Source organism: Ornithodoros turicata, chromosome 1, assembly GCF_037126465.1.
Source record: "Ornithodoros turicata isolate Travis chromosome 1, ASM3712646v1, whole genome shotgun sequence".
NCBI classification, from domain to species: domain Eukaryota; kingdom Metazoa; phylum Arthropoda; class Arachnida; order Ixodida; family Argasidae; genus Ornithodoros; species Ornithodoros turicata.
In genome coordinates this window covers 9724888-9751821 of record NC_088201.1, presented here as the reverse complement: position 1 = coordinate 9751821, position 26934 = coordinate 9724888, and the positions used below count along the sequence as shown (strand labels likewise).

The window sequence follows — 26934 nt, the reverse complement described above, 5'->3', positions numbered from 1 at the left end:
CTACATACAGTAAAACCTGCGTACAACGATCCCTCGCGTAACCATATACCCCGTAGAACGATCGTTTTTACTTTGACCGTCAAAATATGGAGAATGGACCTGCTCATAACGATAAAGTTCGTCATTCTGAGTACTCGTATAGCGATATCTGAAGCTCTCACACTCGCGGCCCAACTTTGGCAGCGCGCTGTAAGGCGTTGCACCCTTCCGCAAATTGTAGGGCACTGCGGGAACGGAACGTCACGAGGATGTATCCATGCACTTTTTCTCACGGGGTAGCGGGAAAAAATCGTATCATCCGAAATTCGTACCAAAAAATTAAACCAGAATAAAAACCGAGGCAAGAAAATAGACATTAACAGTTCATTTTCCCATTACTGTCAGTGAAAGAGGTCGCTCGTAACACTTTTGTGTCTCCGTTTTTGGCCAATGCTGCCCAAATTCGCGAGATGATTCAACAGGCCCAGCTTTCCACCCGCGAGTCGCGCGACAGCGTTCTAAAGCGAGCTTCTCCTAAAGCACGCAGGCGTTAGGTGAAGCTGACTTGTGGAATGGTGACGCGTAATGTTGCCTTCGCGGTTTATTGTTGCGAGGGGGGTAAAAAGGTCAAAACAGAGATAAGGTGAAAACGTTCCGTAATCCCTGTAATCCCTTTGATCTCATCTTCTCCACCACCACCAAAGGGATAGTCATTGCCTGCATTGCGCAACATGATGTAAGGGAGTTCGTGGTGAGGATGGTGAGGTTCTCCCTCCCTTTTCGAAAGAAGGAGCAGCATGACTCGCGCGCTCGCGCGTCACGGGGGAACAACCTCTGCCGCATCCTCGGTTCGTTCGTAGGGTGGGTAGTTCTCTTGGACTACATATAATCCCAGAGCAAGAGGGTTACCACACCCTCCCACTCCTGTGCCACTATCATCTCTCCCCGCACTCTTTCACCCTCCCCTGGGTGCAACGAGCAGCCACTTCAGAGCCGGCCGGCTGCACCTCTCCCTCTACATCACCCCCCCCCCCCCTCCGGCTCGTTCGTATCATCCGTAAAGGCAAGATAACGCGTTCGTATTCCAGCCGAGGCCGGAAAAGAATTCGTATTATCCCGAAATTCGTAATTCGTATCATCCGTGATCGTATCATCGAGATTAGTGAGCCTTATTATAACGTACGCTGACGCCTTTGCGTACGTAAGGGTAGCGTTGATGGTTCTGCGCACGCCCATAACAAAAGGAGAGCTTCGCGCAGTGCGCAAGACCACCAACGATATCCCTTACGGACGCAAAGGCGACAGCGTATACGTCATACTAAAACCCTCTATTCTACTGTATTTCCACCCTCTTTCGTAGAGTCCGTCGTTAGCGTCGCTCGCAGGCAGCGCTCGACTTCCGTAGGATGGCGCTGACCTAGGTCAGCCCTCCTGTAGCGATATCCCTCGCATAACGATTAAACTAGAAGATAACGCAGATATCGTTATACGCGGGTTTCACTGTATTACTGTCTCATCAAACCGCATGACGCCGTCGTGCACGAAACGCCCTGCTCAACTCAACTGAGCTCCATCAGGGCTAGCCTTGGTTTGGTATCGTGTGCCCCGCAATGCGTGGTGCTTTTCAACACCTGAAATGAGTTTCTCATTATACTCAAACCTGTCACTCTTGCCGACACTACGAGCACAGAAAAAAATAAAATGTGCAAAGCACGAACACAATATAATCCTTGGCGTGCTCGTAGAACTACCAGACCAGACGGCAGCTCCAGCAATCACGTGATCGCCCAGCCAGCTGTCATTGACGAAAGCAGTTTCCCACTTCTGGTGGCGTCGCCGACACCGCGCGTTTTTTTTTTTTTTTTTCTAGTCCGCCTTCGGATCGGATCTTCGACGAAAATCTACGCGCGCGCGTCAAAGCGTCGACGCGAGCAAAAACGCGTCACGCGGGTCGGGCTTAACCGCCTCAACTCGCTAGTGTAAGGAAGATTTCTTTGTAACTTTTAACTCGTTACTTTTGAGTTCCAGTAGGAACTCTTCCTTTTTAGGTAAACTTGTTAAAGTAATGTGAGTAAGTTCCAAGTTCCTTTTGTTCGGCTCTGGTTCACAAATAACGAGCTGCGTCATCTTTTCTCCCTTCAGACAGCAGCCACGTGCGCACCGATTGCACGTGACGTGTACAGCGCCTCCTCGTCCGACTCTCCACTCCCTCGTTGTTGCTTGGGTGAACGTTACCATGAACGCTACGAATTCCACTTTAGCCTTGCATTCGGAGACTCCGGTGACAAAGCGTTCATCATAGCCGCGAGCAGTGTATTTCTAATGGCGCAGGGCACTGTGGAGCTAGATGAAATGCCACACTTGGCGAGGTTCTACAAAACATGCGCACAGGATGACAACTCATCGAACTTAAAATTCCGATGCATGCTTTGTGCTCCGGTTAATAAGCTTATCAGAGCATCAAAATCATCAAATGCCAGCCTGAGGAAAAGGCACGGCTTCTTTGATCATATTGAAGATTAGTATAATTTTGGCGCATCAGAACTGTTAAAAAGCGTCATGCACCACCCATTGTGACATCTGAACTAATTATACAAAGGTCACGAACTAAAAGCGCATATATTACGCAGCAAGTAAACTCAAAGTAACTCGTTATTTTTCCAAACTAACTTGAGAACTTAAATTCATTTTCATAAGTTGCAACGTCGTTAATAACTTAATCGCATTTTTTTACGCAGCAACTTATAACCTGTAACGAATTTACCAGCGTCATAGCCGAGTGGATAAAAAGGGACTGGGAGATTTTCCCTCGGTTTCCAGACTTCCCAGACAGATGTCCGCGCAGTGCCCCCTGAAGTCGGCCCAGGACGCATATTAACCCCCACTCCTTCCTGCTGTCCTCTCTCCCTCTGTCCACATCTGTACGCCGCTCATGCCACAGTTGCTTCGCGGCGATAACACAGAATAAAAAAAAAAGCACGCATATTTGTTCCTCAATACGATTGTTCGTCATAAAATATCGCCAATATATCCGGTGGCTTAAAAGTACATATAAGTGCACGTTTGTGCATATCTCGTAACGTTCTTGAAAAGTCCGTTGTGAACAACGCGCACCGAAGAGAAATGCAACATTCGGAAAAGCGCCACTGCATAGAGTATGCCGTGAAATTAATGTGCACAGACTTCGTCTACTTCTTGGCTTCGGCAACCTTGATGCGAACGAACTAACCTACACCACAGGAATCAAAAACTGCCAAGTATTCCTATTCCTGCCTAAGTATTCCACTGCTCGTATACATAAGCAACAAATTTGTCGCATGATTGCGGGAATGTTTCGCATTATTTATCCGCGGTCTCTCCGCTACAGCCGATTGGTGGGTTGTAACGGCTCACCAAGCAATTTATTTATTTATTTATTTGAGTACCCTCAGGGCTTTACAGCATTAAAGAGGAGAGCAGGAAAATACAAAGCGAGTAAACACTAGTGGAACAGAAACAAGTTCAATAAAAGAAAAAAAAGGAGAAAAAAAGAATTAACAATAATACTGAATGAACAAATATCACCACTACTCTACTGGAAACCCGGTATGCAGGTTATGTTACATTAAAGTGATCAAACAGCGATTTTCTAAACTGTGCGCTATCAGTGATGGAGGTGATATGACTAGGAAGATGGTTCCATTGTTGTGATGTCTTTGGTACAAATGAGTCAAAATAGGTTTTCTTAGCGCAAAAGGAGACGCCGACCTTTTGTCGATGATCCACTCTCGATGATGTGTACGATGGACTTGTAAGTAATAAACGTTTTAAAGCCTGATTGTGGTAATATATTTTGTGGAACAAGCACAGACGAGCTGTTTGACGGCGATGTGATAAGGGGGATAGATTAAGAGTTGACTTCATCAGGGTCACACTGGCTGTGCGAGTATATAGTTACCGAGAATAAAACGAGCAGCACGGCTTTGCTGTCTTTCCAGTTGACCAATGAGCGATGATCGTCCAGGGTCCCACACAGAGGCGGCATATTCCAGTTTCGGAAGTACTAATGTTCGATAAAGTGTGAGTTTTATATGAATTGGTGCGAGGCTGAAATTACGTCTAATGTAGCCCAAAGTGCGTGTGGCGTTATTAGTAATGTATTCGATGTGGTGGCCCCCATGACAGGTTAGTTGATACATACACGCCTAAGTATTTGTAAGAGGAAACCCTTTCTACCCTTTCTACTTCGATGTCAATTAGGGTAAGTGCGCACTTTCTTTTATTATTAATATTCTTATGGGACTCGAATGGAGCAACCTTCATTCAGGAAGTATAAATAGTCTCAACATCAACAGCTGAACCACGTCTTTCTGAAACCTCGGGTCCTGCAGAAACGAGTGCCGCGTCCACACCCACGTACCACGGGGGGACAATAGCGCGTGAAGTACAATAAAGAACGCTACACGGATATGTACCGTTGTTCACACAGAACACGCAGCGAAAAGGAATCCAGCGGTGGAGCCAAAGAGACAGAAGAATTACGGGGCCCTCGCTTTGTAATGATTTCGCTGGGAAACGCAACGTCGCGCACTAACAAAAACGGGTCACGCTGTCGCTCCGGACAACGCCTCGTATAACGGCAGGCACGTATAGGTCCCTAACGGATGTTAGCGGAGCTTGTTCCGTTTACGCCACCCGCAGTAATTATACAAGCAGACTAACAAAGGAGGTACACCAACTTGTTAACACCGGTCTACTTTCACCAAATGGCGAAAAAAAAAAATCGAAACTTCAGATTTGTTACCACAGCAACTGTAAATTAACTATCGACCCTAACAGGAAAAGCAATCTTCCTTTCACTCTCTCCTGCCGTGTGTTTGCATTCGTGATGTGTGTGCTCTTCAACCGCGGCTTGCACAGACAACTATATACACTCTTGACGATGAGCTTCACCGCATAGCACGCTCCTAGTCAACCATCATCCCGAAACCACGTCGTTATCGCCGCTGATTTGTTGAAAACGGGAGGCGTACGCCTTTTTTTGTGCCACTATTGCAGTACGTAATTGGTACACACACACACAAAAAAAAAAAGGCGTACGCCTCCCGTGTTCAACAAATCAGGGGGCGATAATGACGTCATTCGGGACGCTGGTTGGCTAGGAGCGTGCTATGCGGTGAAGTTCATTTTTAAGAGTGTACGTTGCGCGTCTGTGTACGCACAGTGCAGGGCATAAATGTAGGGACAACCCTGGAAGTGGCTCTGTTATCGAGCTCTGTTATCTGATTCAGCCAGTGATGGGCAGTACTTGAAGTACTAAGTACTCAAGTAGTACTTTAAGTACATTTCTGTGGACTTGTACTTTACTTTAAGTACATTTTAAATCGTGTACTTTGTAATGTACTTCAAGTACTTTTTCAGAGTACTTTCCCATCAAGTACTCAAGTACCCAAACTTGGACTGCAGACAAAAAATCACAAAATAGTATAAAAATGCACCCTACTAAAAGCGCTAAAATGACAGCAAGAAGACGAAAACACACAGATAGGGCTATCTCTGAGTTTTCGTCTTCTTGTCGTCGTTTTTGCGCTTTTAGTGGGATGCAGTACCAAGAGTCCCAGTCTGACATTTTACCAAAAATGATTTTTGGGCTTTTAAAGAGCATATTTCTTGAAGCAAATCTATTGTTGAGAGGCTTGAAATGTTGAAGTATCAAGGCTTCTATGATTATGTAAAACGAATGGAATGGACACTGTAATCAGCAGCACAATGACTTGGTCCATTGTCATTTCAGTTCTCCCAGTGGAGGGTTCTATGTTTTTTTATATTGTTTCCTTCATTGGCAATTAATTATCATTTTATATCACATTATATATGTGATTGCATTACATGATGAACACTCTGAAAGACACACATGCTTTCATTTTTACATTTTACGTTTTTTAGTTGGTCACATGCATTACATTACTGCAGATCACAGTCGTATAAAAATGAAGGCTTACATTGTGCTTCATCCTTTTTTACTTTCTTCATATTTTTTCTTGAACATGTTGTATTTCAAAAAGCATCAAGGAATGCCCAGAAATATATAATCTATGTTTGCTTGTACTTTTTTCCCTTGAAATTTCCTAGTCTATTATAGCAGAATATTAGTACCGGAACCCCACACTAGGCGGGTGATCTTGGATCAGTCAGGACATAATACTAGTTTGCATAATCACAGCACAGCTGACTGATTACCTCTCTACAAGTTACTGCAAATTATGACATCAGATGAAGTTCATATTCACGGGTTAGCACTTAACCTAGGACTTTATGGCTTCAGAGCATTTGTCAAGAATACTCGCTAAAGTTTTGACAAAAAGGCAAGACACAGATACTAAACAGTGAAATGCAAAGTGATACACATTAAATTGGCAATGTACTTGATGAGTACTTGAAGTACTTTGCCTAGTACTTTGTACTTTACTTGAAGTACATTTGGAATTGGGTACTTTGTACTGTACTTGAAGTACTAATGGCGCCAGGTACTTGGTACTTTACTTTAAGTATAATTTTGAGGTACTTTGCCCATCACTGGATTCGGCATGGTTAAAAGCCGCAGGAAATGGCTGTATATTTTTGTAACTGTTTGCGTACAATTTTTTTTTCACAAACTTTCGAAGTTTGAACAGGTGCGAAATTGTAGGGACACCTACACTCTAAAAACAGAACTTCACCGCATAGCACACTGTACACCAACCGCTGCCACGAATGATAGGGTTATCGCTTCTGATTCGAAGAGAGAGGGGGGCGTACGCCTTTTTGTGACAATCTGGATATATGGAAATTGCCACAAAAAGGCGTACGCCTCCCTCTGTCTTCCAATCACAAGCGATAACCCTATCATTCGTGGCAATGGTTGGCTCACAGTGTGCTATGCGGTGAAGTTCCGTTTTTAGAGTGTATGTGCAGACGTCGGGAACCTGCGGCCCAGCTGCGCTGCAGTTCCGGCCCAGCGCAGACCAAGCGCGCGACAAAAATCCAATGCTTAGCTTACTGGCAGAGGGCGCGGCACGGCAGATAAATTCCACAGTCAAAAGCGCGCTCTCTGTGTTGCCTTTCCCGTTCTTAATAGAGTTCACAAAAGCTGTCTGTAGTATTCTCTTACCATCAATTTGCGACTGCAACAAGTTATCGAAAACGCAAGCTTTCAGTAGAGTTACACATATTAAACTGTAACAGTTAGAAATGAATTCTCAGCTTGTTCGACGGATTAATAATTTCGGCAGGTTAATTTCGACCTATTTTACAATGGGTTCAAATACATTCTGTGGCCCTCGGGATTGTAAAGGTTCCCGGCCCCTGCCTACACTCTTAAAAATGAACTTCACCACATAGCACGCTCCAGGACTACCATCATCGCGAATGATACCGTTATCTGCCCTGATTTGTTGAAAATGGGAGGCGTACGCCTTTTTTGTGACACTTATGCTGTGCATAATTGTCACAGAAAAGGCGTACGCCTCCCGTTTTCAACAAATCAGGGCAGATAACGGTATCATTCGAGATGATGGTTGGCTAGGAGCGTGCTATGCGGTGAAGTTAATTTTTAAGAGTGTATGTGTATTGTGTCACTAACACAAATGGGAAAGATGAAAGTCACTGAAAAGGTTAGCCAGCTGTAGGACTCGAACCCACATCTTCTAGATTACCGGTTCAGGGCTCTACCAATTGAGACTCACTCTACTAAGAGTGAAAGGAGGATGACTGAGAGAGAGTGGCTGGTTTGTCCCTTCAGATGACGCACCCTGGAAGTCGCTGAGGAGGCGTGTTAGCTTAGCTCAATTGGTAGAGCCCTGGACCGGTAATCCAGAAGATGTGATTTCGAGTCCTACAGCTGGCTAACCTTTTCAGTGACTTTCATCGTTAATTTCTTAGGCAATTTGAGGCTTTCTATGTATTTGTCCCTTCTATGTTGTTCCAGCCTCAGAACATCAGTTCTTTCATGTACAAATGGGAAGTATGACAGCAGACACGTGGTACACGTCGGTCGTTGGTGTTCACAGGCAAAAATGCCCACTGAGAACGAGCAAGGCCGAACCCCTTCAGGGATGGTTATAAAAATTGGCAGATCAGTTCCGAAAGGCCCAGGAAGCTGTCCAGGCGTGATGAGGCGAGCTTATAGGACGAGCAGCTTGTCCAACAGCAGCATATCCGAAACCAGCTGAAAGCATAAATGCGCCTCGCTATCTCCAAGAGGACGATCCTTAGTGCCATTCACCGTAAGAAAGACATGGTGCGGGAAACCATGAAGAGTGCTCCGAAGCTCGCCAATTCGCACATGCGCGAGTGGACCTTGCCCGTCAACACATCAGCACGGACTGGACGAAGGCAAGGCCTCTTCCCATAGGCCCGTGTCTGTCTAAAGTTTCGCGTTTCAGGTTATCTTCAGTTTAACTTGGACGGTCCTGACGGCTCCCGTCACTACTGGAGGGATTTGCGCATGGACCCGCTTTACCATTCCAAACGAAACTTCGGTGGTGGACCAGTGATAGTTTGGGGCGCCTTCTGCAGCACGAGCGTGCCCATGGTCGCCTTCGTCGTCTGTAGAGCGAACTCAGTAGCCAATCAAACAGTAATCCAAGGTCACCTTCTTCCGTTCCTTAGTCTTCCAGCAAGACAATGCTGCAATACACGTGAGCCAGTCCACCCGAGCATGGCTGGAGGCTTCCAAAGTTACAATCCTTTTTTGGTCAGCCCATAGCCCTGACCTAAACCCATTGGAAAACCTCTCGGAAATCGTTGTGCGATTGAGTTACGCGAACAGACGCCAGTATGGTACCTGCCAAGAGCTCAAAGAAGCAATAAGGGGTGCGTGAGAGTCCATGGGTACCGACACTACACACAATGTAATTGAGAGCGTTCAACGACGTCTCCTCGACGTTATTGCTGCCAATGGGGGCCCTACGACGTATAAAGTGACGTAATATTGTGTTTGCTTCTGTGTTACAAGATACATTTATATAAAACTCCCCATAGTGTCCTTATATTTTTGCACCAGGTCAATATGCAAAAGCCAAAAAATTTTATAAAACAAGCTTGTAAAAAAGAAAAGCATTGTTTCTGTGGTTTTCAACAATGCTGAATCCACACTCTTAAAAATGAACACCACATAGCACGCTCCTAGCCAACCATCACCCCGAATGACAACGTTCTCGCTCTAGATTTGTTGAAAACGGGAGGAGGAGGAGCCTATTTTGTGACATTATGCACGGCACAAAATAGGCTCCTCCTCCCGTTTTCAACAAATTAGGGGCGAGAACGTTGTCGTTCGGGATGATGGTTGGCTAGGAGCGTGCTATGTGGTGAAGTTCATTTCTAAGAGTGCATCCAACAGACCACTTTTGACAACGTGAAAGTGGGACTGGGACGCTATACCGCCATTTTCGAGGGTGTCCCTACATTTATGCACAGCACTGTAGAGTCAAGATCAATAGGGGCCTCTGCATGCTTTGAGACGTCTTTCCTTTTCTTTCTCATTTGTTACTGACTATGTTCCTGTTCCGAGAGTCCTTTAGTTACATAAACAACAACAGCTTGATTTTGAGATGATTAATGGGGAGTTTCATCGCCAGGGGCGATACTCCATTAAAAGAATCAGTGCTCTACCACAACTAGAACTACTGCCAACAAAACGCCCAGCAGTCCCATATTTTATTTTATCAGCAGATGCCCATAGAAGCCTACGTTTAACTATATATACGTAGCCCACGTTTAACGCGATATTATTACAACAACCTGATTTCAGTCACCAACTTCCATCCTAAAGGACCGCTTCCATGCTAGAATGTTATACATCTCGATCCAAACCGCATACATGCGGCCTGGATCGAGATGCTCACAGATTGTTTCCAAACCGCTTTAATTAGCCCCGTGTGACTGGAAAAAAAAAAAAAAACTTCGCGGTCTGCAGCTGTTGTTTCTCTCTCCGCTCTCCTTTCCTCCAACCTCAAAAACGACGACGTGTGGTTTCCTCGCACTCAAACGTGCATCCAATAAACTTTAAATTCGACGCGTTCAACTTCTTTTCTGTCGTTCGCGACCAAACTCAGCTTCGACGATAAAAGCGTTTCGCGATACACCCAATTAATTACTGCATCACGTGGGAGGGCGAACGGAGCTTTTCGCTCTGCATGGATCCATCACCCGCATAAAAGCGCCGAAAAGATCCCATCGCTCTCGCTGTGAAGCGACCTGCAGGGAGCGCCGTCGCTTTCATGGAGTCAAGCGGCGTGCTCACGACGAGGTCCCGACGGACATCTCATCAAAGCGGGGGGCTCATGATGGATCACTTTCTTGCAGCGATATTCTCCTCCTCCGGGATGGACCCTGCTGCAAAACCTGCAACACCCAGTTGGGCGAGCCGGAAGAGGATCCCCCAATTAGTCGCGTGACCGACACATCACTTCCGCAAATGGGAAGCGTCCTGAAAGATATCAAAGAACAGGTAACGTTCGCGAGGACTCCTCCTGGCGGATGTCAGAAGCCCCAAAGGTAGCGTTTATGAGAGCGGACGACCAGGAAAGGTCTCAGCATGTGCGAACGAAGCTTACGTATCTTGCGAAACTTAACTTAGCTTGTGTGATGAAAGATGACAGTCACTGAAAAGGTTAACCAGCTGTAGGACTCGAACCCACATCTTCTGGATTACCGGTCCAGGGCTCTACCAATTGAGCTAAGCTAACACGCCATTTTCAGCGACTTCCAGGGTGCGTCATCTGAAGGGACAAACCAGTCACTCTCTCTCTCACTGATCCTCCTTTCACTCTTACATTTTTGCACACTCATACACACATTCATACGACAGGGATCGACGCAAGCGGCAAATGTTGTGTGTGTCCGCCCATCCTCTCTTTTGCCCAAGCTCAGGCTTTCCTCGTCGCATGTCGATTATGTCGCATTACGGTGTAAGTACAGCGTACATTCTGTAACATAAGTGACTTTTAGTGCATCGTACGCTATCGCATTTGCGTACGCGAGGGATCTGCAGTTTTCAGTATGCAACCTACTCAGGAACATCACGTCCAATAAAGGACAACTAAAGGAAGAGCAATGCAAGGGATGGCACGCTTGGACGCCATTTTAAATTCACTGCGTCCTCTCAATTACGGTTCTATACCTGGGGGGACGTCGGTAGACACACTAATGCTTATCTGCAGAGGATAAAATGCAGATATCCGCGCGCATCGCAAATGTTTTGGCCGGACTTTATCTGCGCGGATTTCTAGACGTTATATTTCTAGGCGCAAACCAGCATGTAGCGCCGATATCCGAGCGGATCCGCGGATATAACCGCACCCTTGAGCACCTCTAATAATAATCAGAGACGAAATAATGTACTTAGCTTCGACGTTCATAATGGTATATTCATTCCGTAGGCATAAAATTTAATAGGACAAATCTGGCACAAAATTGGAGAGGGGGCATATTGACCCCTCCTCCTTTCTTCCAATCTTTTCCTTTTGCTCTTAAAATATTTACTGCCGATTTGTCCCAGTGATTCCTGATTTTCGCTTTTTCCACGGGTGAGACGACCTCTGCCCCACGTTACCAGATTCCCTAACTATAAACCCCACTTCTCTCAGTTAACCGAGATACATCGTAAAACGTACATGTTAGACACATCGTTCAATTGATTGCCGACACGGCAGCAGATGCACTTCTAAAACTCGCGTCCTCGTAACGCAACCGCCCCAACACAAACCTGTGTGTTCGCTGCCCTCTCATAAAACAATCTACAGCAAACAATCTAGCCAATCATAGCGATCAATTACCTGCGGATCGACACCTAGACATTAAAAAGATGAAGAAAACAATGCAGCCCTTTCGTGCTTATTCTGCTCTTTCTTGAGCTATGATCGAACGGTTCCTGCAAGATGAAGCCGTTATATAAGTAGGAGGGAAAGTCTTGCCTAATCCCCCATCGTTCAGCGTGATCAAACCAGCATCGTAAACAGAGTATATGTAAACTCACGGAGAGATACTCCCAAAGGCACCGCTTGTTACTCCGCACTTTGAAGAGCGCACTCTTGCAACATAAATCGCATCAGGATTCCATACCATGCGCCATTTCTGAAGGAAATCTGCCTACCGCAACGTCTCAAGGGAGAAAAAATACAGCGACGTTCTCATCAGGGTTCCGCGACATCCAAACGACGTCATCGTTTCTAGGAACTCCATACGCCAATATGGCCAACAGAAGCCATCGGAAAGACGATAGCGTACGTGCTTGCCTTGTAGAAAGACATGCACGATTTCACCCGCGTCGTCTTTTTTTTTTTTTTTGTATGGAAGAGTATGGAAGATTATCCTCGGTAAACACTCGAACATGTTCACGTCGGCTCAAAAGATGTTTTGACCATCGTATCATGTAACTGGTTCAATAAACAGGATGTCAATTAGTTCCTTGTTGTAGCCCATACAGCTACTACGTGCTCTTGAATATTTCCTCGTCCAGCGTAAACGAAGACAACGACGTTCCAGTCCCCTCTCACTCGATCCCATATTCCCGGGTCATTCCCTCCTTTTCTCTTCACCAGTAAACAGCACATCCCCTCTCACTGTCCTGTCTTATCTTCAACAAGTGTATGTACAAATCCCGTTTTTTGTAGCCAAAAATATTTCACCGATATTCGTATATACGAAGAAATATCGCCGAAGACACATAGCAGGCGATTCTTCTATAGCTTGAGCATTTACGCGCACTTCTCAGAAGGAGAAAGGGGGTCCGATCCTGTAAAGCACACTTCCTCGCTTGACACAGAAGTTGCGTGGGAAAGCCCTACTATCGGACGCCCAGCCCGACCGCCTTGGATGCGAAGCGTTGAGTGCGGAGGTACAGGCGAGAAGATTTCTGACTGAGTTGCGTTATCAGCCATCCACCTCACATTATTTTGCACCTGTGCGAGTAACCCTTTTTGAGTCAATGCGCCTACTCCATTACAACAGCGCCGGCAGCGCACGCTCCAAGCGGCAAACAAAAGCGATAACGGTGTAGGGAGAGCATTATATTTACATAGACAAGACGTAACGACCTGTCACGACCCGCGAGGGAAAAGACACGAATAAAAAGAAGGGCCAAACGCCCGGTTAAAGTTGCCAAACCTTCCACTCCTGCCACTTAGCCGGTACCGCCCGTAAACTTGGCAATTTCACGACCACCCTCTCAGGAGGAATGCACTCGCCGAATTAACCCGGAACGGACCAAGCGACCAATTGAGACGGATCGCCGAGCCATCGTATTGACCAGCATCCTCCCTCCCGATGTCCGAGTCGACTGCCCTCGCGTGCATTCGGCTAATTAACCGAAATCAAGAGACGACTCCACTTCAGTGTGCTCCGCCATGTACATCACTACATCCCCTACTACAACGTAATAATGGTGGCAGACGTTAATCCTGCAGTGAGACGCACTTCGGTGGCAGGTATTGGCCCGTCCCAATTCGTTTTAATTAGCGAGCAGCCCGCGAAAATTTCCGGAGAACTATGCCCGGAGGCAGATATGAGTTCTGCTGCAGAGGAGAGGAGAAGCAACAAAAGCGAACCATGAAGCAGAAAAATTAAATTTAGGAAAAGAAATAAACGGAGAAGTGAACCGAAAGGTCGTTAATAAGTAATGTAAAGCAACTCTTGTTCATACAACTTGCACGACGTGACACTATACTGTACACAAAAGCATCGATCTCGTCGGCAAACAGTTTTTCGGGGGAACATTTTAGAACGAATATTGTGCCTGCAACTGGACGTTCGCGAAGCAGCACCATTTTCCGTTGCCTTTTTACTGGTCCCCTAATACGCTGTTCGAATATGCTGCACGTCGACAGCATATCTATCATAGAGAAACAGACACACGACGTTACCGGGACAGAGAGAAGAGAACACGCATCATTTTTCGCAGATTCCCCGCGTCACAAACGAAATCACTAAGAAAGTACTAGCAAGCAAACAATAGACATATCCGATGGGCGCATTTGCTTCTGAACGGATAACAACGCTGTTCTTCGCAACCATGGCGTACAAACGCAGAAAAGCATTTCTCGCAATCCTACTGACACATCCCGCCGTTGCATATCGATCTCTCTCTCTCTCTCTCTCTCTGCTTATGATCTATCAGCCAAAAGAAGAAGCCCAGAATGCGCCGTTCTTTTGAACAGAGAAACTTCCCCTGCCAGCCGGAGTGAGTCGTCCAGTCGGCTGAGATGCGACCCCTTCATCAATTATCGTTCACGTTGCGACAGCAGCCGTTTCCAGCGAACAAGAGAAAGAGCGCGTAACCCGGGCTTCATTATTCAGAAGCACACACACACACACACATAGATAAAGGCACTGGACAGCTCGTATGTTTTTCGTTGGGGGTTAAAGGCAGTAGTTACTAGCGCGTCTGCGGCGCGGCCACAATCTGAATTATGAACGGCGGGAGAGGGCGAACGGTGAGTTATTCATACGAGCGCGGGCTCGTCCGATGGAATTTGAAGGAGGTTGCGGTGGATTCCTCTCGTGGATGGGGGACCGTATACAGCCGGGGGATGATGGGAGGTACATAGAAAGCGCCCCATTCACGTTGCTATGGTGAATGGAAGGTGATAAAGAGCATGGAGAGAGGCAGGAAGTTATAGCCACCCTAATATTGCTGCTCGACAAAAGAGCATCACCGCACAAGGGCCTGCTGTCAGCGCCAACCGGCTCCTCGTCTTTTTCGCTTCCTTTAAGGCGGGAAAAAAGTTGCGCGAAATGGCGGACATGAATGACGCCGCGATTATGGTAATCTATTGTGATACCTGTAATTGGTAATCTCGAGTGAACAGCAGCGGCGAAATATAATGTTGTATATGGAGGGGACATTATCGCCGGATACGGATACGACGTATACAGAGAAACGACAGTCCGAGGAAGGAGCAAAGTAAGCAGAACGGTGCCCTTTATCGATGGTTTACAGCGTGGAATCGGTTAATATTGATTCTCTATTTTGGAGGTCCGAGACAATCTTGCGCATACCGTGGATATAGCTTCGAGATACACTCTTAAAAATGAACTTCACCTCATAGCACGCTCCTAGCCAACTATCATCTCAAATGATATCGTTATCTGCCCTGATTTGTTGAAAACGGGAGGCGTACGCCTTTTTGTGACACTTATGCTGTTCATAATTGTCACAAAAAAGGCGTTCGCCTCCCGTTTTCAACAAATCAGGTCAGATAACGATATCATTCGAGATTATGGTTGGCTAAGAGCGTGCTATGAGGTGAAGTTCATTTTTAAGAGTGTAGTATACGTTCTTGGGCTGCTCTATTCTTTTCTGTTTGTACGTGTCACCCCTGGAAGTGTTTTTCCTCCGGGAGATTAAAAAGAACTAGAACAGCAACATTATTTCATAATGATGATGATGATAATGATGATGATGATTAGGGAGTTTCATCGCCAGGGGCGATACTCTACCCCACTTCTGGTGATAATGTGGAAAATTGAGTGACGAGTCGCCTCACGGTGAGTACCGAAGTCCTACGGTGTCCAAAAAGGTCAGCTTTGAAGGACACCGAAAAAGGTGCTGACTTCAAATATCCGTAATGTATATCCGCACTTATGTTGAATAAGTCCCGTGTACCCGTCTTTGAATAGAATTTACTGCACGCAAGCCACTTTCATCGACCATAACACAGGTACAACGTAAAGCGTATAAAACTGTGGCCCAACTGTTTCCGGTGCAACACCCCAAGCAGCACAATGTACTGAAAGTCGAGTGCAATGGGGGTGAACGGGTACGTGGAAGGCCTTGAACAGACTCGTGAAACTAAAGAACATTGATAAGACACATACCGTCCACCCCCATTGCACCCGACTTTCAGTACATGCATTGTGCTGCTTGGGTACGCGCCTTCAATTTTATCTCTCTATCTCGATTCGCACTTCAAAGAGCGATATTCGCCGTGAGATCGACCTATAGGGGGCGACACTGTCACAATTCTAGTGTGGATAACACGTGGACCGATATTCGGAGTTGATGGTTATTTTCCGTAATTCTTGTGTATATTCACTCGCGTCGCGATGGTACGATACTGTTCGGTTCCCCAGTGCTCCACCTACTGCACTGAACGCGGAATAAACGTGTAAAAGCAGACGACGCGTCCACACTGTTGTAGTTCGCCGTTCTCCGCAGCGCGCCGACACCGTTCGATCTCGGAGCGAATATCAGCGCAAATTCTACGAAACCGCACAGGGCCTTGTAAACAAGGATCGGGATTAAAACTAGCGACCGGACTGAAGCCAACATTCGAAGAAGAGCCTTTCGCAGAATCAGTGTGCGTGCGCCTGTAGGTGAGAGAATATAGTGAGAGGGAGCAAGTACGGGAACAGCATCCCTTTCAGCAAAATGAGTCTCTCTTAAAGTAGCAGAGGGAATTGCAAAGCGTCCCCCCTTGGGTTGGCGAATGAATGTGGCTGATGGCACATCCCGGTCTGAAAAGAGGGCTTCGATACCTTGCAGACCGTGGAAAGCAGAAAGCGTCTGCCAGACGTCAAGAGAACATGCAACGGACGCCAGCCAGATGACCGTGAAATCTGTTCGCGGTGTTAGAAAGTGTCGCTGCTGACTTCCTGGCCTTGCGCAATTTGCATCAACTTGCTGTTCACACAATATGGAGTTAAGGAACAACAACGTTTCAAAAGCAACAGTCAAAGCCTCCAACGACAAAAGCAAATGAGGTGCCGGGAAAATTGCGTTCCCCCCTTATTATCTAAGTGGAAGTGTTTAGGATTTACAGCATACGGCAGATCACTCAGATATTTATGAGATACCCTGAAGTACCGCAGTACAGAGATGTTTCGCGGGGCTCGTCCTCCGACAACGAAAGGGATAAAAGAAGACACCCCTACAAGTATAGCTTACTGCGATATATTACATTCTTGCCTCATATGCAGCGCAATATGCCGCAAGCGCTGCGAGGACTACCAAATTTTCGCGATTTTCGAAAACGCTACGCGTTCCCAAAACGAGAAAATGCGTGGAACGCTATAGTACTTTATTTCCCTGCCTTGCGAAAGCACCTTCTAGGCTAGGAAGAGTTTCTCCGTGATTTCAAGAGCCAAGCGCTAGCAGAGGAACGATGATGACGCTGTCATGGGACATAACGGCTTCGGTTGATCGACAGACACTGTTTTTAGAAGACCTGCAAATTAAACATAAGATGGGAGGAAAGACGACGATGAAACGAAAGGCGATTGTAAAATCCCGAGCCTTACACAGTACTACATATCCTGTGTACTGAGAAGCTTAATGCTCTAGAGCAGGGGTCTCAAACACGCGGTCCCTCGGGACACATGTGGCGCAGCAGGGGAGATATCTGTACGCCCGGTTCCTAAAGTTTAAAGGGGCCGCAAACAGGCCCACCAAACATTTCTGAAATAATGATACCTCATGAAAGAACGCAGATCATAATACCCAAATATACATTTCGTTCGGCTCGTGCCAGCTCATTCGCTCATATGACTGCTTTCAAAGATGAGTAACCAGGGGGCCTCTCTCCGCCACGCATACGTCACATGGCTACGTAGCGTTTTGCCGTCCAATCGGGGGGCCGAGCTGCGCACATGACGTTTCAAATTACCAGCCAATAAACATACTTCGTTATCAGCTGTGAGTCGGAGCGCTCAGTTTGTTTGTGTGAAACGACGTTTTGCGCTCCGTGGTTCCGAAATTCAACGTATGACATCTTCAACATCTCCGGCTGGCGCAAACGTCGACAGTTGGGCTGCTATCACATGACGCGGTTCGCGCCCAGGTTTCTCCCAGTCACGACGTGACATGGCCAGCACGCTATCCACAGTACCACGCGAGCTGGTGACCCGATGCCGCGTGGCTCAAACCAAAGTACGGCAGCCCAGTTGTCGGAACCATTCGAAGATGACGAAGATGTTCCATCGCGCACCTACCTGAGATTCCGGAACTGTAGTCCCGGATATTCATTCGCGCTCTTGGTGTGCTGCGTGCTACTGCCCAGAAAACGTAGTGCGCGTATGATACCTAAATTAAACTCATTTCTTTTTCAGTTTGAGGCTGTAACTGTTTAGATTTTGAACAGAAGAGGATTCACGTTCATCTAGTCCAATTCCGCATTTGAAATAAAATCATACGTGGAACACTCGATCGTAATTGGTGAGGAAAGCGCTACGTCAAAACGACGTAAAGTTAGAGCGCGGGGCGGAGCTAAAATGCGAAAGAGTGCAGTGAATATTTCATCCGTATGCAAGCGCCTTTTGTTTTTGAGCGTTAGTAATTGCAAGGAGTTTTCACTGCCTAAGTTTCAATAATATAACACAAAGAAATGTGCACCTTTTGTACCTGGTTTACGGCCCCTTTAAAGGGAGAGCTGCTGCTTCATTAACGTCACACGCTGGTTGTCCGATGGTAGTTAAGTAACTATATATCAGCGCTGAAAGACAGGACAGGCTGCACGTTTCATTCCCAGTAACTACTAGTTACTGAGAATGAAACGTGCAGCAGTGCTCTGCTGCTGTTCAAGTGCGTTATAGTAAGTGTCGAGAGAAAAGGGTGTCACACGACAGACACATACTCAAAGTGAGGTCTAGCTAGGGATTTATAGAGGAGAGGCTGGCTACGTTTTGGGCAGCCGAGAGAGCGATTAGCTTCGTGAATAACAGTCTACATGCATTCTCCAGGACAGGACAGGTATAGTGACTAAGTTACTCTTTAACGTAACTGTAGCTGCAATTAGTTGCAGTTCAAAAAGAGTAACTTCAACTGTAACGCAGTTACTATTTTTACAAGCCAGCTGTAACTTCGTTACTTTTTTTAAAGTAACTTACTTATGACTGCTATATCCACGTGCACTGGATTGGAAGTGCCGAAGTCCCTACCTGAGATTGACCTTTGTTGCCAACGAAGGTGAAAACCAGAAAAGAGAACGTGATGGACGGGGGTATAACAGTGAACACAAAAAGTAAATAAATCACTGCATACAGTGATGTACCCAGGCCCCTAATACACCCCCTAACACCCCCACATCTTTGAAAGCACCCTCCTGTCTTTACAGGGCCCTCTTTGCCCTCTTTACAGGGCGTGCACAATGGAGGGTTCCAATGGAACTGTTCCCCTTTTTTCACCCCCCCCCCGTACTTGCGATTCTGTAAAAAAACACTGGGGTGTTGTACTCCTAGAGTGGCCCCACACAACCTCCAGGTCAACCCAACCACCGGGACTCCATTTCCATGGCCCGGCGTCCACTTGTTCTGTCAGTTTTTGCACTCGTTTTACCTCCAAGTATGTACTAACGAGCCAAAAGAACAGTTATGCGTACAAGTCGAAGTCGGGGTCTCAACTCTGACGGAGAGGGTTATTGCGACAGCCCGTCGGGCGATGATGGCGCCACATTCCCGATGCAAGCGGTCGCAGGGAACCGGAGTTATGAGGAACACCTGTTCCCACGTGAAGGCAGCGGTGAATGTTAATTAGGCTTCGCCCGCCGGGCGACTGTATAATTGTCCGCGTCCAATAGCTGCCCGTATGCAGATTTATACTGAGTGGGATACAGGACGTTACGAGATTAGTCTTGTTCCGAACAGCAGCATGTAAAAAAAAAAAAAAGAATAAAGTAAAATAAAAAATACGACATAGTTGAGGCATAAATGACGAAATATACTCGCAGTGAAACCAACCATATCCTAAAGAAGCAGTAAAGTCGCCTCCATAAATGTTTGGCTAAGGTGGATTGCGCAACAAATGTCACGCGATATGGTGCGAGAACGATGACCTGCGCTGACCTTCGCGCTGAATGTCGTGATGGTCATGTGCTTCGGGAACGGCGGCTTTTACTGGGGTACGTGAAACACTTGACTTTTAACCTTAGGAAATACTGCAACAGGGAAAGCGTTACTGCCCGTCGTCTTTGGCAACTGCTCATAACACCTCATAGTGCCTGAACCATTGCGCTCCAAGCTTCATCCAAATGACTTTGGTATTGCTGAATGCTATAAGATACTCAATTGCTCACCGGCAAATCTACTAACCATCAAATCGGTACGTGCCTGCACCAATCAAGGAAAATGTCCGTTCCGATTTATTTTGAGAGGCATTAATGCCAGTGTCCTTGTATAGTCCACGCGGATTAGATTGATGGGAGTAATATTCGCAGAACACTTTATTTGCTTTACGCGGCTCCGCCACAATCTGGACTTCTAGACCTGCTACGCACACTCTTATTACACAAATCAGTCAAGCAGCCAGCCAGCCAGCCAATCAATCGTCTAATACACGGCTGACAGCAGCCTTCTCATCCATTCAAACGGGCGTTATCCCTCATTGTTAGAAGTAAGCCTTGCTAACGTCTTGGACACAAATCTAGATGTCTCGCTGAATACGACCGCTTCAGTGGAGACATCGTGACTCAAAAGTTTTCGTGTCCTACTCTTCGATAATTTTAATCTTCGTTTAAGTGTTTGCATTTTCACATTTATGCTAGATGTAATACACGTTCAGTACATCAAGTAACCAAAATGTCACCTCAGCGTACCCGACTACCTCGCACGCGCGAGACTATTTTAATCAGCAGTCCACCAAGTTTTGGTATTTTAAAGGAGATAAAAGATTCGATTAACAATACAAAACACAGGCACCATACAAAACGTGAATTATCACAGGTGACACGACTCGATAAGGCAGGGCTGTCACAGGCGAGCAAGTGTCGGGAGACAAGGTACACCACTCTGTCAACGAAAGTGCAATCGGCGACGTGCCGCTGTTACTTAACCACGAAACTCTAATTATTCGGCACCTAACAATGAAATTGTATATAAAAATTCGGTCAAAAATGTATCCGTACCAACTATATAAAATCTGTACATAAATATATACAGGGTGTCCCAGAAAACGTGTCATTGAATTATAATAAAAAAACTACACCACCTAGAGTCATGCGGTCAACGGCATTTGTTCTTACTAGGTTTTTGCCACCTCCTGATGCGAATGTCATGTAACGCAAGTTTAATTATGTAAATTTTTGCGAACTGGAGTCGGAAATTTGCCAAGTAAAGGTCACTTTTTTATCCGACCAGTGTAAAGAGCATGTCTAATTTACTCAAATGAATGATAATTGACAGGGGTATTCAGGAGCTATCCCATCTGAAAAAATAGCCGAACATCATGCTCTACGGAGCTCCCAAAAGATTGCGCGCGACGAATTTTTTCAGCGCAATCGTTGTCAGTGCGACGAAAGGAGGTTGGAAACCCAGCCCACCCCGACAACGCAGAAAGAGATAACACAGAAATGGCTTATCGCGTCGGACTTTCGCTGGGATAACTGTTTCTACTATCACACTGTGGGCTGGGTTTGGAACCTCCTTTCGTCGGACTGAGAGCGCTTGCGCTCAGAAAGTCATCGCGCGTTATGGTCCGGTGCCCCGAAAAGCATGATGTTCGGCTATTTTTTCCGATGGGATAGCTCGTGAATATCACTGTCAATTATCATGAATTTGAGTGAGTTCGGCACGCTCTTCATATTGGTGGGGTAAAAAAGTGACCTTTACTTGGCAAATTTTCCGAGTTCAGTTCGCAAATATTTACATAATTAAACTTACGATACATAACATTCACATCAGGAGGTGGACAAAAACCTAATAAGAATAAATGTCGTTCACTGCATGATTCTAGGTGGCGTAGTTTCTTTATTATAATTTAAATGACACGTTTTCTGGGACACCCTGTAGAGTGCAAGAAACCCTTGAGGTGTAGGACACGTAAAAGCCGGCACAACACGAAGGCTTTTCCGTCTTTTACGTGTCCTCAAGCTCAACGTTTTTCTTGCATTATGAATCTTCTCAGTTCGCCCAGCAAAAAAAAAAAAAATACATTATTTATTTATTTATTCACTGGAGCTCGTCCACAATGACTCAGCGGTTGGACCATGAGGCTGGAAAAAGCAGCAGAGAACACGCGGGTAAAGCCGTGCTATCTGCTGCTATGAAGGCGGTATATGTGGGCACTTCGAGTATAATTTTAAAACCAACCACAATGTTCATGCCTCTTTTCGTTCTTCTTTTTTTTTTTTTTTCTTTATTGCTCCTTCGAATGAAACAGACTAATACACCACTGAGAAAACCGAAACTATTCGTTTTCTGACTTTTTTTTTTTTTTTTGCTAATTTTCCAGTGAGGCGCCGGACGTTCAAGTATGGCATGTATGCACAGGGGTGGCATCCAATGTATTGCTCCGTAGACGAAAGCGTGCTTGGCGAACGCAATGCATCCCGGACAGGTCCTGGTCGCACGTCACAGCAAACGTCAAGGCACACGTGACCTTAAAGATGGCGGCGCCCGTGATCGGTGGCCAAACCGTTTGTAAACAATGCGGTTATTGTTTCTGGACGACGTTTTGGATGTTTTTCGATCACGATAATTATTTTTATCCGATAATCTCGCAATAAAACGCGGAGTTTTACACATAAAGCCTCGTATTGTTGACAACTTCCAAAGATGTGATGACGACCGCGCGTTAAGACTTACCGAGCCGATGCGATGTACTTAAACTAAGCTGAAACGGGCTACCATGTTGCGGAAGAAGCACCGCTGGCAAAATACGTTCATCTTTTGGTGTTATGACGGCGAAAATATGTCTGTAAGCGGCAAAACGACATGTAAACAAAGTCACATGACCTCAAAATGACGTTTTCTATGACGTACGACCAGGACAAGATGGCAGTTTTGCCAAAAGCACCCGCTTGAGGGTAGTTACAACAATGGCGGGTTTGTGTCACCCCTGTGCATGTATGACACGGTCCATTTTGGTGCATAGTGAACGTTTAAGATGGGACCTCACCGCCGTTCGAATGTTGCAGGGCAATTTTGCCCACTCGCTGCGTGGGTACACTTGACCCAGCAAATATTGTTGACCGGTGCGGGAAGACTTTAGCTGCGCACAATGCTAAGGAGATAGCTGCAACGCATTGGAAAGTTGTTGGTCAGAAAAAGAAATTAGTTGCCTGGAAACGGGAAGGTGATGGGTAGGGTTCCGACTTTTCCGTGGTTTCGTTTGGCAAAAATCGGGAGGCGCCCACAGGAGCCGGAAAGGAGTGTTTCGGAGGTTCTCCCAAAGGTATCTCCGAAAAAGGCATCGGCAAGCACCCCCAACCATTGCCAAATGAAAATACCGAAAGGTAGCAACGCTAGTAATGGGTAACCCAAACGGAATCCCAGCTTTCGAAAAGTCATGCCAATCGAGGCCAAAGGACGTGACATAAACCGTGCCTATTCGAGATAAGCACATGTTCGATCGTGTCACCGTTGCATTGCCTAATATACCCCTCTACCAATCACAAGCACCCAGTCACAACACTTCAAAGTACGTCCATCTCCTTCAGTATCGCAAGAATCAAGAAAACGGCATAAAGTGACAATAAGAAACAGCCGTGAAGTCTACTCGACTTATACCACACAAGTAACGTTACAACTAGTGACGTACACAGGCTAGACACCAAGCCGGGATACAACACCGACAGCAACGGCGCGTACTCGAGCTGCAGTCGATGAGACGGAGTGCGCGTTAAAAGCCACGTGTACGAAATTCCAATGCCCAAAAGCATGTTGAGCAACGGACCGCCAAAACAAGCAGCCACTGCCATGTTGGGAAACCCCTGGCGAGCTACCGTTATGTTGGTCACTAAATCACCGATGCTGTTACCCCAAGCGAGTACGGTGAGCCCCAGCAACGCGTCACTCACGTTAGCCACGACACCCAACGTACGCAGCAGCCCCAAAAGCTCTTGAGCAACGCCGTAGATCCACAACAGAGACACGATGAAACCTAAGAAGCCGTACGCCACGTGATACCTCGGAGCTCTGTCGAACTCCGATGTGGTCCAGACAAGCACGGCGAGCAGCAATCCCAGCATGGTGACGACAGACCACAGTGGCAGGACACCACCAACTTGAACGTTAGCCTTGCCCAGAATGGCGCACACCGCCAATGGTGCCGTGATGCAGTGAAGGGTGTTGAGCGGTCGACACCAGTTGGACTTATCGTTCGCGAAGTCCACAACGGGAATAGTCAGGGTCAGGATCAAACGTAGGGGGAAGATGACTATGTCGTACGCCTTACCGATACAATTTCTTGTAGCCGACCATTCGGCATCGAATGGGAAAAGCTGAACCAGGAGTTCCTGGCAATGTCCACGCTGAAATTCAGCATCTTCGGTGCGAGACGACTCCTCGCGCAGGAGTGGCGTCTGTTCCGATACGGAGCCGTCACGAACTCGAACAATTCTCCGATGAGCATTGGGACTCTCGCTGAAGGATACCGTTGATTCTGCCGAGCCATGCAGCACAGATGCAATGGCGTGCTCGTGATGTCGATGAATGCTGGCTGCAGAACTTGAGCGACGCCTGCGCGTTCGCTGGTCTTCAGTATCACCGGCAACAGGTAGCAGATCCGCGCCCGTGCTGTTCGCCGAAAGATATGGCGGGCGGTCAGGCACAGACAGCAGGTTGCCGTCAATCTTTCCTTCCCGCGTTGGCGCAGCTGTTTCTGTGTCATTCACCACCAAGTCCGCAGAAGGTGTCCAGCGTATCTGTCCCAGCAGCACAGACGAGATGTAACTCGCATACAAGACGAGAAATCCCACGGCGTGGATTAACGTCATGTAGCCGTCATAGAACACAAAAAAGAGCCAGAAGGAACCGACGAGGTAGAAGATGATATTGCGAAGAAATGCTCCAGAATCTATGTCGAAGCGACAGAGGATGAACACCAGGCCCGCAACAACGGCGGTCACAAAAGTTCCCGCACCAAAGAGCCCTCCAGCAACTAGACTGGGCCTCTGTTGCTGCACGCCAGAGATCGCAGAAATGATATCCGGAGCACCATTGCCAAACGCCAGTAAGGTCACCCCAGCGAGACTTTCCGATATCTTCAGCGTCTTTGACACAACCACGAGCGCTGGACACAGGAAATCATCCGCACTTGTGCCTAGCATGATGAACAGGAGTACGAGCCATAATATGAGGACACAAAGTGGGCCGTATGGTGCTCCGCCGCCACAGTACACGAAGGTAATATAGGGGATAAAGGCTTCATCTTCGTGGCATTGCGCCGTTTCCTTCACGAAAACACACTGCTGCCATGTACTGTTCAAGGAATGCAGCAATTCGCAGTCCACACCTCCGTGAACGTCCATCACGTCGCTCGGCGTCAGCGATTAGACTACGGCGGTTTTGTTCCACGGAATATCTGTTGCCCTGCCAACCGCGGCAGACGCGAGCGACGCATAAACACACTGATACTGAAGTCGCATTTGAAGTTTCCGCAAGCTAGATGTTGAAACGGAGAGAGGGAAGTCACCCAGAGACAGCTGATCGGAGTTCTCTTCCACGGGGGACACCGAAAATCACGAACAGGGCACAACAAGTGAGGGTGGTGTTGAACGTCGGTGCCGGGATGTTGCGTCTGTTACCGACCTTCCGCTACCGTCAGATAAGCGAGCGATTGACAGCCGGGAGAGTTCTTCCTGTTGTGTACACCGCACGCCCGCGGGCGCATTCACGGCGAAGATTCCGACACACAGTACATGTGTACACGGACAAGAGAAGTGAACCGCCTCCCGAACCCCGTCCTGACTATGTCGTGTTCCTTCTCTCTATGGACTCTACGAAAACGGTACGATAAGTGAAGTTATCAAATCGAAGCTTAACAATGTGATCTCACCCACTTCAAAGAAACAGGGCGATTGGCTTATCCTGTTTTCAGAACTCTTATCGTGAACACTTTTTGGTCGCTAAGTGACCGATCGAGTTACAAGAGCCCAAGCTGTTTGCGTGTAGCAATAGACCTGCACGCCCGTGGTAACCCCCACCCCATGAGCCAACGTTACACAAGTAATCCGAACGAAGGTGTTACGAGACGTTCCTGTGATGCCTCCAGTCATCGTTCATGGAAAAACAGTCGCCTCACACCGAAGTTACGAATTAGTCGTGCGTTAATTCTTTGCAAGGCCCGGACGCCACAGGTGGCTGGATTAAAGAATACCATTCATTATCGTTTCCGTTCGCATAACGTGTGCATCGACAGCAGGATCAATGTGCCCCAGCTCTCTCCCGCCAGAAAAAAAAGGGTTCGATGACAGAAAGCAACAAGCCTCAAAATGATGCATTCTGAGATATTCACTGATGAGTCGTCAACAGAGCAGGTATACAACGTTCCCAAAAGTCGAACCTGGTGCCAGCTATAATTTCGCCCGGTTGTATACATGACCACGCGCATTTAAAATGTATAACCCGAATAAGAACAGCAATCACGTAAGGTAAAATAAGGCAATCTGTATAGATAGGTTGGGAAATATGCCCAACGGTGTATTGGCGGGGATGCCACGATATCCCGCTGTTAAAAATCCACCGTTTAAAATCCCAGATTTCTAAATTAAAGCTTTAATATAAAGAATGGCGCAATGATAGTGTTGAATAATACACATTACTAACAAACCAAGTATTGCGTGATTCTGACGTCGGGAGGAGCCATTGTCGTGAATAAAAGCTAGTGATTCTGGCGACCATTAGGCTTATAGCATGGCGGCCACATCAGATCAGCAGAAACTGTCAGAATTTGGTTAGGTTAGGTTAGTTTTCAGAGGTTCGGTTAGTTGAGGCTGTTTTTGACAGTTCACCACGAGGTCTGGAGGCTCCCCACAGCTGGGCACGCGTGCAACTCTACGTTATATAGCGCCGTTTGGGATTTTGAACATATGGGATTTTAAACGATGGATTCTTAACGGTGGCATTTCGGGATACCCCGGTATTGGTGTATAACGCGGCATGCAGGTTGGGAACCACTGGCATAACTTTAGACTCAAAGCAGCTGTCCTGCGATCCTCAACGTGCCGTTATCCCGTGGCCGTAACGCGCGTTCAATGCGTCACGTCGTCCGTGATTCTCGCGAGCTCC

The 26934-nt window shown here is 46.9% G+C and overlaps 2 protein-coding genes across 2 annotated transcripts in view; both read right to left on the bottom strand.

Moving 5' to 3' along the window:
* The window catches only part of LOC135377453 (cyclin-dependent kinase 14-like), a 97878-nt gene that overhangs the window by 25613 nt on the left and 45331 nt on the right, over positions 1-26934 (bottom strand). The window lies entirely within an intron of this gene.
* Positions 20139-25607, bottom strand: LOC135377450 (mitochondrial sodium/calcium exchanger protein-like). The gene has a single exon (XM_064609858.1). The coding sequence runs from the start codon at positions 25173-25175 to the stop codon at positions 23340-23342; it is 1836 nt and encodes a 611-aa protein (XP_064465928.1). The 5' UTR covers positions 25176-25607; the 3' UTR covers positions 20139-23339.

Coding starts and splice junctions, on each gene's coding strand:
- LOC135377450 (XM_064609858.1), bottom strand. CDS start 25,175: ATGGACGTTCACGGAGGTGTGGACTGCGAATTGCTGCATTCCTTGAAC.